Here is a 14278-nt window from a genome sequence, read left to right as displayed (position 1 = left end):
CTCACAGCGGCCCCGGCAGGCCCGAGCCAACACCTCCCACATCCCCCCGGTGCCGGCGGCTCTGCAGAGCTCCGTCCTGTGTGCGTTCAGCAGCTCCGGGTGCCAGCGCTCTGGGCCTTGTCCCCAGGCGTTGCTCCCACGCAGGGTCCCCGGGCCTGGGGATGCTCCGGTGCCCTCGTAGAGAAACGGGGGGGAGGCCCGCAGGCCCGGTCACGGGCGTCGGCGTCTCCACGGCCACCACCAGGGCTTTGTGATGGGGGGGCGGCATCGCCCGGAGGCCCCACTGGGCATGCCGGGGGTGCTCCCGGGAGCTGGGCTTGCCGGGGGTGCTCCCGGGAGTCGCCGTGGGCCTTGGGGGGAGCAGCCCTCTCCCCAGCCGGCTCTGGCAGGTCCCTCACGGGCTGCTCTTCTTCAGTGCCTTTCCTCCGGAGGTTGAAGGGATCACGCTGACAGCCAGAACAGGGGAGCCTCCCTCACTGGGGGTGGTGGTGGCAGTGCTGGCCCCCAGGTAGCTCTTCGGAGGGACTTGGCCAGGGCCGAGGAATGGGCTGCCGGGGACCCCAGGAAGTCCAGCAAAGGGCAGCGCCACACACTGGTCCCGGGGATGGGCTAACCACACGCAGGAGGTGGGGGCCAGGGCTGGGTGGCTGGAGAGCAGCAGCAGCTGCGGGAAAGGTCCTGGAGGCCAAGGTGGGCACGGGCAGGCAGCGTGTCTGGGCAGCAAGGGCAGTCCCGCAGCCCAGGCTTTGCTAGCAAGGCTGTGGATGGCACCGCAGGGGAGGGTTTCCGCTGCACCCCTGGGCCCAGGGGAGGCCATGCCTGGGCTCCGGGTGGGGGCTGGGGCTGCCCAGGCCCAGGCAGACACAGGCGCAGTGGAGCCGGTCGGGGTACTGGCAGACACTGGAGAGCACAGGGGCTCCTCCTGCTGCCTGCAGCTGCCCACGGGGAGGGGAGGACAGGGAGAGGATGGAGCCACACCCTTGCCAGAGGTATCTGTCTGGGTGAGAAGCCATTTCAATTAGTGGTTAAGGAGAGTATTTTCCTTATGGTGGTGGATCAAGCAGTGCTAGAGGTGCCCAGGGAGACTGTGGGATCACCATGTTTGCATTTGCTCAAATTCTGATGGAACATGGCCCCAAGTCTGGTCAAAGGATTTTGTTAAATTCCATATGAAATGGGCAGCACAGATCCCTCTTTCCTGTACCTCCTGATTCAAGACGCCTGTGGACACACAGGGAGGGAAGCCAAGGCTACGCATGTGCTCACGCTACACTACAGCTTCCCAAACATGGTCTTCAGAGCTGGTTTCCAGCAAGAGTAAGTTTTTTCTCCCTTTGCTCCATTTTTACTCATGAGCTTCGCATGCCAGCCGTACACAGAATACAGGAGCACAAGGTGATTTCCCATCCCCAAATATGAATCAAGAGCTCTGTCCATATTCCTGCACAACTAGATGCTCCAACCCCAGGCCCACCTCCCTGTTCTCCTCCTGCTGCAGCTCCAGGGACACAAGGTCATCACTCGGGGCAGCTGCAAGAACCCCAGTGCTCAGTGGCTCAGAGGCTGCAGGATGGGTAGGGGAGGATCGAGCGGGATCACCCATCTACTTCCCACTTCCAATTCTGCTTCTGGAAACACTCAGCTTTTCACTCAATTCCTCCAGCATTTGCATATGCAAGAGGAGCAGGAGAATCAGAATCTCTTGCGCATGACCGCTGCTGTCAGGGTCAGTGTTTTCCCCACAACAGGGAATATTCCTCAAGAGAGATGAGAAATTTTAGTAGCAGCCACGGGACAGTCAGCTCCCTGGCTCCAGGGAGACGGCTCACCTAGCACAGCCCTCAGCAGCCTTTTGTAAGAGATGGACCGCACAGGTGGAGCATAACCTGCCACAGCACCAGCTGGGCTTTGGCACAGTGCAGCTGGGATTAAGACTCTGCCACTGGGGCAAGATCCCAGGCTTGCCTCCCGACACATCTAATGGAAGCACATGCTCTCACAAGCTCCAAGCCTGGACCGTGATTCCTGCGGTCCAAGCTCAGTCGTGATTCTCTAACGGATTCTCCCTCCCTGCAGCAGCAGTCCTGGACCCCCTACCCCCTCTCACATTTACACTTACACCTCATCCTGAAACACAGCAAGGCTGGAGGCTGGTGTCCTCTCCCATGTCAGTCTCCAGGCCCTGTGAGGATGAGCCGGACCTCTTGGGTGGGTGGCTGAAGGTCTGTGGCACTCATCTTCCCTGCAGCTGACGTATCAGTTTCTCAGGCTGAGCAACAGCTCCAGCCTAAGCAGAAACAATCGCAGACCATGGGGTGAGCTTTCTGGTAACACTGGAGCACTCCTTGTGGCAGGGGAAGCAGGGGCAGCCCACAGACCCTCAACCGCACACCCTTTCTCTCACGTGCCAAAGGCATCAACCTGTCCCGAAGTGCATAGTGAAACACTACCTCTCCCTCCGACTCCCACCCCACTGTGCAGTGTTGTGGCCCGTTCCTGCATCCCTTTACCTGGTACATGCAGCCGAGAGCTCAGTGTTAACAGAAAGCACCCAATTCCCACATGGTGGCTGCAGAGCTGATAACATGCTCCTGACATCATCACACACCCTGGGTCCAGCATCACCAGTGACTGGTTCTCCTCACGCACTTCAGCCTGTGCTCTCCAAACCTGCATCAGTGCACCTCCTCTATCACTCTCATAATTTAGTCCCTTATCTCCCACCTTAGCAACTCTAAGCCTCTCTATTCTTCCCATCCCTTCTATACCCCATCTTATACTGGTCACCAGGCTGGAGCACACACCTGGCTTCAAATGCAAGCTTACACGGGAGCCACTGCATCATGTACTCTTTCATCCCATCGGGATCTACTTTTCCTACACAGGCAGCACTTGCTGCCAAGGGCACAGCCCTCCACGCAGCTAGCCAGCAAGGCTGCAAGCTCACCAGCTGGGAAGCGCTGCAAGAAAAGAGGCAGCTCTGCAGGCTTCTCCGTTGTTGATACAAGGGAAAAACTGACAACAGCAGGCACCATACTCCCCTTTCAAAACGAGCAACACCCAGGTGCAGGAAGAAGGCATTTAGCTTAGAACAATCTGACTTTATTGGTGCAAATATTAGAACTCTAGGTGACTGGAAATATTCACAAGTACTCAGAGAAAGTTGTCCGAGATGAAGGGGTGCACACAGCCAGCGGCCCCCGCTGCCCTACTCACTCCCATCGCAGTGTTCCCATTCTGGAGTTTAGTCTTCATGGATGTTGAAAAGCTTTGCTACTTCGTTGAGATCATCATGCTCCTCCCCATCTTTGATGATCTGAAGGAAGGAAGAATGCATTAAAACCTGCACATACTATAAACAACCAGTGCTGCAAGACTGTACATGATCACCAGCCAACGTGATCAGTTTCTTAGATCCTCTCTGAAGCTCTGCTGATGACAACTCGCCAACTTAAGCAGTCCACAACATGACAACAGTACTTACTACAGCCAAATTTATATGGGAGTCTTAAATGTAGCATTATCTGCCTACAGGAATGGCCGGAGTTAAAACCAACCTCACTGTCCCTGTAGGATTTGTTTCTGATGTCTGGGTTTCCCTTTACAGCTGGGAAGAACAAGTATCTTCAAAAAGTGATTCGTCTCAACTCTGAGAAGATGAGCCAGTCTCGTTGCGTTGACTTAGAGGAGCCGGTGTAAGTGGCTTAAACTCGCAAACCTATCTTTCAGGCAACGAGACTAAGAGGCCAAGGATCCTGTACATACTTGGCGCTCTGATTTAGAGGAAGGGCTGCTAAGAGAAGGAAGGAAAGGATCTCTCTTTCATGGGGGCAGGAGAAGTAACAGGTTTAAACTGCACCATGAAAGCTTCAGATTAGATACCAATGGAAACTACCAACATTAAGAATAGTTCATTTTGGGACAGATCACCTGGGGATAGCGTGGAGTCACTCTCATAGTTTAACCTACTGAAATTCTCCAAAGATGTTAAAAAAAAATGACCTAAGCATAGCTGATCTTACCTTGGAGGATGGAGACAGACTATGGGGGATGGAGATAGACTAAGCACCTACTCAAGGCTGCTTCTAACCCTGACCTTTTGTGGCTGTGTATCTAGGATGACAGATGTTTAAGACTGTTTTAGACACTTGTACATTAGACAAAGTAGCACAAAAATAGGACATTTTACTCTGATGCTCAGTCACATATGATTCTTGCCTGTACTTACTACAGACCCAAAATTTCAGCCATGCGAAGGCAAGGCTTGAAGCATAAACCTGATGCAAGTTGTTTCTGTAAGAATTTTGAGCAAATATGCAGAAAACCACAAGGACATCTCCCGTAATTCACCCGAGACAGGGCTACCATTGGATATTGCACAGCTCTGCTCCTGACAGAACATCTGCGTTTATTTATCCTCATTTTAAATTGGTAGATTGATTTTTCCACAAGAAAATCCCCGATCTAAGCAAGCGTCACTGTTCAGCATACTAGTCCTGTACTGACCTTTCGAGCAACAGGCATCCTGTTGAAGATGTTCCATAACACAATTCCTACCACAACTTTATCCCTGAGGTAGAAAATTACACCTTTGCCATAATCTTCTCCTTGCTTTGGAACTTGAGGCGTTGGTGAAAAGCTTGGAGAAATGTGAACTTCTGAGGCTTCTGCTTCTGTTTCACTCTCTGAGCGAATACCTGTCCCTAATGCAAAGGTAAGAGATATCAAACATCCAGTGCAGAAAAAAGCAGCAGCTACTTGCCTGTGATGGTGAAAGCAGACTAAAGAGCAGGGGTCTGTAAGAGACTGAGGCGTTTTTCTTTGAGTTGCGTCCAGCAGAAGTTACGTTGCAATAACACGAGAATGAAGCAATCCTAACGTGAAGCACAACACTGACAATTCCCAACTTCCATCACCAAATGCAGAAGACAGAACAGTCTACTTCTTCCGGGCAGCATATACAAAATAAATATGCTTAGATCTACATAACCTCTTTTGTGCAAAAACTGATCAATTTATTGCTATGGAGGAAATTAAGCTTCACCAAGGAAAAAAGTTTTAATTTTGGTAAATGAGTTACATGATGTCTTCTTGGAAGAATGTTACGTTTTAATCACATTTTAATATCAAAACCAGCCTTTAAAGCTTGGTCTAGAAAAAGAAGCAAACAGATTGATGTCTCCTAGTGCTCTACAGTGAGATCAGACTGACTCTGTGGCCGCTACACAGAGTGAGACACAAAAACCTTCATGCATGGAGACAGCTCCCAAGCATGACTATAGCCCTACCTGATTGCTCTGTTGCACTTTTCGGTGTGTCTTTTGCTGTTGCTTTAGCAAAGACTCCTACTGTTGGCAAACTACTGTCAACAAGGCCAATGGCTTCGTACCCTACATTAGGGCCCAGATCGCTCCTAGGAATGAAGCAGGGAAAAAAAATCATTTGTAGCATTAGTGAGGCAAATACAAGGCAATTCCATCCAGCCCCAAATCCTTAATGACAGTGTTGTGCGAGTGAAATCATGGTACGCGGGCTGACACACATTAGCCCCTTCTGCAGACATTAGTGTGGAACAAGGACTCAAGACACAGCAAGTCTAAGGCCATCAGTTTCAGAAGAAACCAGTTCAATGAAGAAAAACTTAAAATACTTAAGGCCTGCTCCCTTGAAGGAAGCTGGGTGGCTTCCAAAAGCTGCATATATCTTGACCCTTTAGAAAGTCACACATCTGACCTCAGCATTCAAACGTGAGTATCGGCACACAGTTAGTAGGTACCTGCAAAAATCTATGTTGCTTGCTTAGTACCAATGTGACTAGGAGACAGAGCTGGGGCAGAACCAAGTGTTCCTCCGGGTCCTAATAAGACCATTTGAGCAAACTTCTGGCAATGCTGAGTTATAAGCACTAGACTTTGCAGCATAGACAATTATTTAGTGTATATTTCAAAGAGAGCATTTAAGGAATATTAAAGAGAAGAACACATCGCTGTAACACCTCCTTGAACTGGGCACCAGCTGAATTTGAACTGGGGTGCTTATAGGAGTCAAAGCAGCTGTTGTTGGGGTCCAGTAAGTACAACGTGTCAAAAGTGCTCCCAACTACGCTGAGGGAATAAATGCATCCCACAAAACAATTTGGATATCTCTATATGTACATCACTACCTTTCTGGCCAGAATCCTCCAGCACAGACTGGGTTTACTGAAAGGAATACCAATAATATGCCAGCTAACCAGACTAGGCACCCAGCAGTGGGTAAGTCAGAGCTCAGCAGGGATCCTGAACATCCTGAAAAAATGCAAGAGGAGTTCTTGCTATTTGCCAGCTCTTCAGCACAGGAGAAGGAAGTCTCACCCAGTGAGGGCTGGCAAACCCCCAGCGTTAACACCTGTCAGCAAAACACAAGACTGCAGGCAGTTGACTGTGAGTTGCATCTGTGTCATGGTCAGAGTATCCTCAAGGAAAACACACAATTGAAATGGATGCTTCTGTGTCCTTGTTTAAAAGTGAAGTGAGAAACTCTTCTGGGTCCAGTATAGACCAAGTATCCAGGTAAACCATAGCAAGTCATAACTATTTTTGAGGGGATTTCTCCAAGAAAAGTAAAACTCCTTTCCCCATATTTAAACTCCCGTTAACTTTAAATTTCTGATCTTGAGCTAACAGGCTTTAGGATTTGTGTGTGTGTGTGTTATTTTTTGTTTGTTTGGGGTGTGTGTGTGTGTGTATTTTGTTTTAAAAAGAACTTCAAAAAGATATAGCAGAACTGCCCATTTTCTTGATACCTCTCTCTGGAAAACAACAAACTTTCATGTACGCTCCCGGATGCAGCGATGCGTTGCTACTAAAGCATCAGTTCAGCTAATCAGCGAAGGTGCAACACAACTGAAACCAACAGACCATGCTGGGGAATTTTCAATAATTGTAACAGAAAAGCTGCTTCTAAGTTCAACCTGTAAATCAGCCTGCTTTGAGGAAGGGGCTGCTTTTTATTGCTACTTGCTTCGCTGAATGGGACTCACGCAGGGAGAAACTGGCATCTGCAGGAAGGAAAAACATTCCAGAGAGTTCAGGGCAGAGCAGTGAATGCTCAAATGCCCTCCCATTCCCTGAGCTTCTGGGAACAAGAAGCTGTACAAGGTGTTTGCTGAAGTAGTTTCACTACACTCAGGAAACAGAAACCTTTACAAGGTGTATCTTGTCATAGCTCCTGCAACATGGCCAAATAAGAAATACCAAAAGAAGAAATCAACGTTACCAGAACATGGACTGATGCCAGTAGGGCTTCGCAGCTCCTGTCATGTTTTCTCCAGCTAGTCTTCCACTCACAACGGCATGATCGTGGTGCTCCACACGTCTCCTACCTAGTTTGATATCATAGAAGCAGGCAGCATCTCCTGCCTTAAAAAGAATCATTCAGTGAGGACTGAACATTGACATTGAAAGCTTAAATTAATACACAAACAAAAAAGGCCTTGGGAAGAGAACAAAGTGGAACTACGAACTGAGTTTTTCTGACAAACCCCAAACACCACCACCACATCATCCCACTCCCCAAGCTACACGGGCCCCAGTTTCTCAGCACTTTTCACCGATCTTTGGAAAAATAAGACAGCATCAGGTATGTTTTTCCAGAGGAATCAAAGTCTTGACTCTCACCAAAGGGCCTCTTACGCAATAATCTGTGCTATCTTTAGGTTACCCCAACTCTTCTTACACAGCATAAATATTCAAAAACTCGCACAGTCGTTACCACAGCAACAAAGCGTGCTGTGGTGCATGAACAGACTCCATGGCTGCCGGCAGGATCTGCACTACAATTGGTCTCATTACTTGCTATTTTTTGCCCCATTCATCTAATCGAGGTATGCCAGCCCCCATAAATCTGTGCATTCTGATTGCATCAGCATAACCAGCAGACAGAAAACTCCTCTGCACATACTCACCACCCAGATATTGGAGCGTGCCTGCAGCTCCGCATTCACCCTGAACCCTCCAAAGTCAGAGTCCACCTCCAGCCCAGCTGACTTTGCTAATTCCACATTAGGCTCCAGCCCTACTGCAGCCACAATATGATCCGTCTCCACCTGTTTGGGAATTCGTAATTATTATCTTAATTCTCTCAATGCCCCTGCAAACCTTACCCTCTCCCTGCTTTTAAATTTACCTTTCGGCCATCTTTCAGTTTAATCATCAGCCGATTGCCACAGACAGAGACAGACTTGACCACAGCGTTAGGCATGACATTAACACCCTCTGCAAACAAACATAGGAAACATAACTGCTTGCTCAGGAGTAGACAGATTTCAGCTGAAGCAGGCATCTTTGGTGCAAACAGATGCAGGCAGAGCAGGGGCCAGGTTAGGAACCAAGAGAGACACCACCTTATCTTTGCTGCATGTGCCAGTACAGTTTTGAGTGAAGCATGAGGAGAAAGAAACCCAGCTGAAAAGTTTGAAAGAGCTACTTAAATGACAATCAAAAGTACATGTCTCATATGATGACACATCCCAAAGAACTCCCCAAGACAGGTTTTCAGGCACTAAGGACATTCAATTCTGGCTCTGTCACAGCCAGACCCAGAGGTCCGACAAGGCAGCTTCCATAAACAAAAGAAAGTAACTCAGACCTGTGGTTATCAGGCCCTGCAATCTGCAGCCCCAACTATATCCCTCCTCCCTCTGTCCCCACTACACTTACCAATGCACAGGAATATATTCTGCACTTAATATAGCAAATGGAAAAAAGGTATCTCAGATCGTACCGACTTTATCAGCTAAACACTACAGCAGCTGGCCTGACAAAGCTGTATGCAAAAGGCATGGGGCTACACAACCCTTCTCTCAAAGTGACTCTAGGCTGACCGCATTAGGCTGTCAGAAGTAAAATTATTTGAGTCTAGAGCAAGTCAGAAGAGAACAGGCAGTTATCGTAAGACAACTTTGGTTCCAGATTACAGAGGCCAAAGTAACTCACAGGTATGGTAGTAGGGATCATTCTGTGCAGGAACAGCCAGAGGGAAAATCTCACTGGCATCAGCATGCGTATTTGCTTGGCTTTCCCAGAGGAACTGCTAAGAAGCCAGAAATTCATGGCAGCTCCGTGCTACTCAAGCTGCCTGAACTGCAGCTTGTTCTGTTCGGCACCTGGGCCACCTTGCAAGGGACCCAGTCTTCCTAAGACTCCACTGACAAAACAAGCAGAGAGCTGTATTTCACAAGGAAGAGCTATACAACAGCCACTGGCCGAAACACCACAGCTCTGCCACTCGCAGAGGAGGAGCACTGAAGTGCAGCTTCACCTCTTCTGACTTTCTCTGTGGTCCAGTTGCTCAGATATTCAGGCAAGACTTTGCCCATATTGCCATTCTCTGGAAACAGCTGAATCACCTCCAGGCCTCTGGTTCGTGCTGAAAGGAAAGCAAAGAGCAGGCTTCTTACAACCCATGGATAAAGAGCAGCAGCACAGACTTCAGGACACAAGCATATATATGCTTTACTTTACGCAAGGAGCTTGACAGAAGTTTCCAAAACTGGGAGTTCTGGCTCCCAGATTTTCCACAGGAGTCACAAAGTGACTGGCCACTGTATCACATACACCTGCAAACTCTAGGATAACAGACAGCAGACTTCTAAGTAAAATGCTTAGTATTTTGAAGAAAACTTCCCTTATTAGAAAAATTACCATAAAAACACTACTCAAAAAGCTGCGCGCACTTGACAATAAGAATCCAGTTGTTCACAACCTCCTTGAAATAACAGTTTTAGGGTGGCTCTTAGCATTGAGAGAGCAAATAGAACTTTTTTCAGGGTGGAATGACTTTGCAACATGCACTGGCCTGCAGAGCTTCCAGGGGCCCCAACTTACAAAAACTTTTGTGGTCAGGGGCTGCTTGACAGCTAATGAGAGAGAAAACGGAAAACCAGGTCAGGCCATATAGCCAACAAAACACACGTGTGTTAAGGTTATTTCAGGCAAACCGCAAGTCTGTGCAAAAACTCAGCAGTCGGGGAATGAAAAGGAAGTTTATAATGTCGGGCTGTTCCGTTCAATGTCTATCACCTATGTCAAGGTGCCAGCTGAAGGCAAGCTGCCTGCAGAAGCACACTTACCTCTTCTTCCCAGAGCACAGGCCAGCTCACTGCCGAGAAAACCACCACCAATAATTGTGATGGACTTGACTTCTCTTGAAATCTTCTCGAGACTTCTGAAGTCCTCAATCTGTAAGAAGATTAATTCCCATTTCAAATATCCTCAAACTGGAATGGCAGCAGAAGATATTTTTCTCCAATTTCTCCCTTTGAAATAAGAGCAACTCTCTCCCCAACTTAGAAAGGGAAACATGTTTCTCCTCCCTCCTGTTCATCTATTGCACAGAAAAAACTCTGGCTTCCTAATGTTTGTGCAAGCTTTTCCCTGTCTAGACAATCTCAGATTCCTGCATTTTCCCCTAACTTGCAAGAGAAATTACAATGAAATTTCTAGACACAAATGTACTACAGCACATCCAGTACTACAAGGATGCCACAGCTCACGTCATCCATCTTTCCCTTCCCACAGCTGAGCAGACCAGACCTTAGGGGAAGTCCAGCACAGAGCAGGAAGTTCCCATTTGGCTTCTTATTCCCGATTCATTCCTTGAATGAGACTAAGGAGAAGGTTGCATGCCTGTTCTAAATCCCATGTTTCCAAGAAAGCAGAGTATGTCAACAAAAAGCAACTCCACAGCAAAAAACAGAAGGCCATCGACCAACTTCCATGTCTTTTATTCACTTTGTCCCAAAGCACAGGATGAAGGTGAAGAAACGCCACGAAGAAGGCACGGATATCAGTTTATTAGTTCACCAGAAAACTATTTAAGCCAATCCAAGAGCTAACATGAACACTCAACTTCCTACTCAGCTAAAACTTCACAGCACGAGAGCAGTCTCTGTCCTGTCTCAGGCCAAAGGCCAACCTCTGGCCCACGTGCTGCAGAACTGTGGCATACTCTTACTCAAGAGGAGTGCCAGCCTGGAGTACTAAGCTAGCTTCCTATATCTACTCGTGGTCCTGAAGGCACACACTGCTTACAGTCCAAACTGATTTGCAGAGCTTACGTTGCTCATGTTTTTAAAAGGCCTGGAAGGTGCAGCAAAGTCATACAGGAGGGAAACTAAAACAAACAAACAAAAAAAATCACATTATTACAGCTCTCAGGCCTGAGGCAAGCAGATGAGCGGTCTAGTAGACTCTACCCTGTTTACCTGCCTGGGGAAAAGGAATAAATAGCAAATGGACTCCTGGTTACCAGCTGAGGGAAGCAGCTGCCAAGGCAAGGCTGTCCTGGACCCAAAGCAGAGGAGTTAAAAAGCTGAAAATAGTGGTAGTGGCTCTGATTTTTTCAACCTCACCGCAGGACTAGCAGCACCTGTAGATTACCTTTCGGAACAGTGTCAGCCTTTGTTGTACGTCTTTTCCTGCTCTTTCAATGGCGGGTAGGTTCCTTGGGGAACCACCTGAGGACAAGGAGGCGGGGGGGGGAGAGAGAGAGAGAGAGAAAGAGAGACTAATGATACCATGGCCATGTCACTGGCTACCCAGACAATGCAAAGCTATCTTTAATATGGACTGTGCTTTCCAAACTGTTACAATATGCTCTATTCCCTGTTGCCGTCTGGGTTTTTAACATACAAGACCTTCTGCGTGAGCAGCAGGTGACCCAAGAGTCACCCAGGGGAAAAAGATCTAATGCTATACAACTTGCTCCACTGACTGGAGAGAGCCAGTTCCATTTTAACCACAGAGGGCTGTAGAACTGCTAGGGTTAGATGCTGGAGCAGTGCCCTGCCCAAGCAAGAGCTGGTTCTTCTGCCTGCTACAGGCAGAATTTAAAGAGGCTGGCCTGTCCAGGAGTTCCTTTACTGAGCTGCTAGGGAAGTCACCTTTTCCTCCTTCCCTGCTGATTTTCACAGGGCAAAACTTCGAACGTCCCAGAGAAGCTGGCTGATGTGAGGCAGGTGAAAAACCCAGTGGCATCGTTGTCTGTATGACTGTCCTTCATGTGACTGCTCTACGAAGTGTTTGACACATACTGCAGAAACCTCCTTGTCAGATAAATGCCAGTGAAATAAAAAGGCTGGCACAAGACAAGGAACAGGAAAAAATCCAACAACTTACCAGTGGCAATTAGACATTTGTCATAGGATATCTGGGTACCATCACTGAGTTTCACTATGTTGCCTCTAACATCCATATGCACAACCTGCAAAATTAGACAAGCAGGAGAGCTCAAGCTTCCATGGACTGTAGGCCATTCGAGTTAAACTGCATAGACTACTGATCAGAGAAGCAAACTTGGAAATAACATTCTCCCACCTTTAAGTTTAGGGAGGGTGGGAGGGGGGAAGGGAGAAGACTGGAAGTAGGAATTGAGACAACTTCTTTGGCAGCCATCATAGATCAGGCTGCTCTTCCCAGGATCTGAGTCTAAGAAATGGACTCAGACACCTAGTGTAAGTTCAGCAGTAAGAGGAGTCACTGCAATCTTATTTTAGCAACGTACAAAAAACTGGGGAAGCAAACATATTAGAAGCCTCACCATAAACTTTTCCACCTTCCTGCTGCTTCTGCGCAATGCTCTCGCTCACATTATAACCCACTAATCAGATCACTCTACTCTCCTTACCTCACCCTCTGACCGATATATAGCCTAGTTCCCATTTTGTCACACCCTGTCTCTAAGCTCTACATATTCTCGTCCTGTCCCCAAACTCTAGACTTATCCTTCCCCCTTCCTCATCTTCCCTCAGCTCACTACTATTCCTCATAGCTTCTCCTGTTTTCAAACTTCACTCACGCTGTCCTTAAGTTTAGCATAGTCCCTGCTTCATCATATACACTTTTCCCAAACTTGTACACATTCTCCTCCTCAGCCAACCCTCCACACCACCATCTACGGTTGTTTAGTGTCAGCTTAGAGCACAGGCTGTGCTTGGGAAGAACTGTATGATGCTAGAACAATAGCTAGTGCTGTACCCACCTTCTTGCCACAGAGAACTGCTACTCCACCATTTTCTACAAAAGGCAGATCACGAACAGGCACATAGAATGACGGCGGCTGGAAATATATACTGAAAAAAGCTCCATTATCAAATGGGTTCCACTTTCTCTGTGATACCAGCTATTCAGCAATTACCAATGATACAAAGACAACTCTGTGCATCCATAACAAGCTCCAGAATTCTTATTTATCTATTTTTAAGAATTAGGGTCTTCACACTGTTGAAGTTCAAGGGTTTAGATCAGTAAGGCTTTATCACAAAAGTCACAAGAATCAAATGTGACCCAGGGTCCTTGGAGCTCTGCTCTAAACTATGGAGCTATACCCTCACCTTTACTATTAACTTATTTCACAGGATTTCTGCCAGTGGTGGCGTATGTCTAAGGGAATCACAGTAAGATTCAAGAGGTATTAAGTACCGAGCTAACTCTCGTGTGCGAAGCAGCACTCCTTTTGACAACTGCCAGCACTGCCACACCTTTCAGTCTGCTCCTTCGTGCTCGACTGACTTGTTTGTAACATCTCAGCATCTCTGGGAAGCCAGGCTCCACGAGTCCGCAGCCTACATCATGGAGTCTCGTGGATTCCACAAGGTGGTCGGTCAGCTACTCTAGTGCAAAACAACACACAAGCTCTGCACACAGCATGCGATGCTCTGTCCCTTCTTCGATCAGCCTAGCGACAATGCACACAGACACATGCACACCCCAGGGCTCTCTTCATAGCAGACACGAACACAGAAATCTACCTAGTGATTTGTCCACACAGCACTCTGGGGTCCTGCAGAGCTCTGCAGTGGCTCTCTCACAAGACCAGTTTGATCATCGTCAGCTTTTCATTAAACACTCTCCTTCGTCCTTGCCACCCGTAAGTGACACATACCTCCTCTCCTTGCCATTCCACTGTTTGAATCGCAGAGTCTCTGTCACATTTGGATCATCTGAAAACCACAGTTCTTTGGAAAGAGGTGGACGCATATAGGGCAGGGCAGGATCTTCAGACACAATCAGCACCTTTAATTGGTCATTAAACACATCAGCTGTACCGACGCCAGGCAAACGGCAAAACATATGACAGAGGCTCTGAAGCAAGCACAGTATTCAGTCATCCACACAAGTCTGCTCTGGAACAGGGCATCTCTTACCCGGGCACCAGGGTCACGAGCCCGAATGGATCTGGCAGCAGCAAAAGCAGCAGGTCCTCCACCTATAAGTATTAAAGGTACATGAGAATAGTC

At 47.9% G+C, this 14278-nt stretch overlaps 1 protein-coding gene across 1 annotated transcript in view; it reads right to left on the bottom strand.

Annotated features, from left to right (window-relative positions):
- Nucleotides 1-3084: 3084 nt before the first annotated feature.
- The window catches only part of AIFM1 (apoptosis-inducing factor, mitochondrion-associated, 1), a 17234-nt gene continuing 6040 nt past the window's right edge, over nt 3085-14278 (bottom strand). The window contains exons 6-18 of the mRNA XM_009334709.1: nt 14186-14266; nt 13924-14054; nt 13021-13111; nt 12159-12243; nt 11421-11497; nt 10112-10220; nt 9301-9408; nt 8167-8255; nt 7946-8086; nt 7258-7400; nt 5289-5413; nt 4507-4703; nt 3085-3316 (exon numbers count right to left, since the gene is read on the bottom strand). Coding sequence (XP_009332984.1) covers nt 3245-3316; nt 4507-4703; nt 5289-5413; nt 7258-7400; nt 7946-8086; nt 8167-8255; nt 9301-9408; nt 10112-10220; nt 11421-11497; nt 12159-12243; nt 13021-13111; nt 13924-14054; nt 14186-14266 — 1449 coding nt within the window. The 3' untranslated portion in view covers nt 3085-3244. The remainder of the gene's footprint in view (nt 3317-4506; nt 4704-5288; nt 5414-7257; nt 7401-7945; nt 8087-8166; nt 8256-9300; nt 9409-10111; nt 10221-11420; nt 11498-12158; nt 12244-13020; nt 13112-13923; nt 14055-14185; nt 14267-14278) is intronic.

The sequence above is a fragment of the Pygoscelis adeliae genome, unplaced genomic scaffold, assembly GCF_000699105.1.
Source record: "Pygoscelis adeliae isolate BGI_AS28 unplaced genomic scaffold, ASM69910v1 Scaffold412, whole genome shotgun sequence".
Taxonomy (NCBI): Eukaryota; Metazoa; Chordata; class Aves; order Sphenisciformes; family Spheniscidae; genus Pygoscelis; species Pygoscelis adeliae.
The sequence above is the reverse complement of the archived record's forward strand: the minus strand, read 5'-3'. Positions and strand labels throughout refer to the sequence as shown.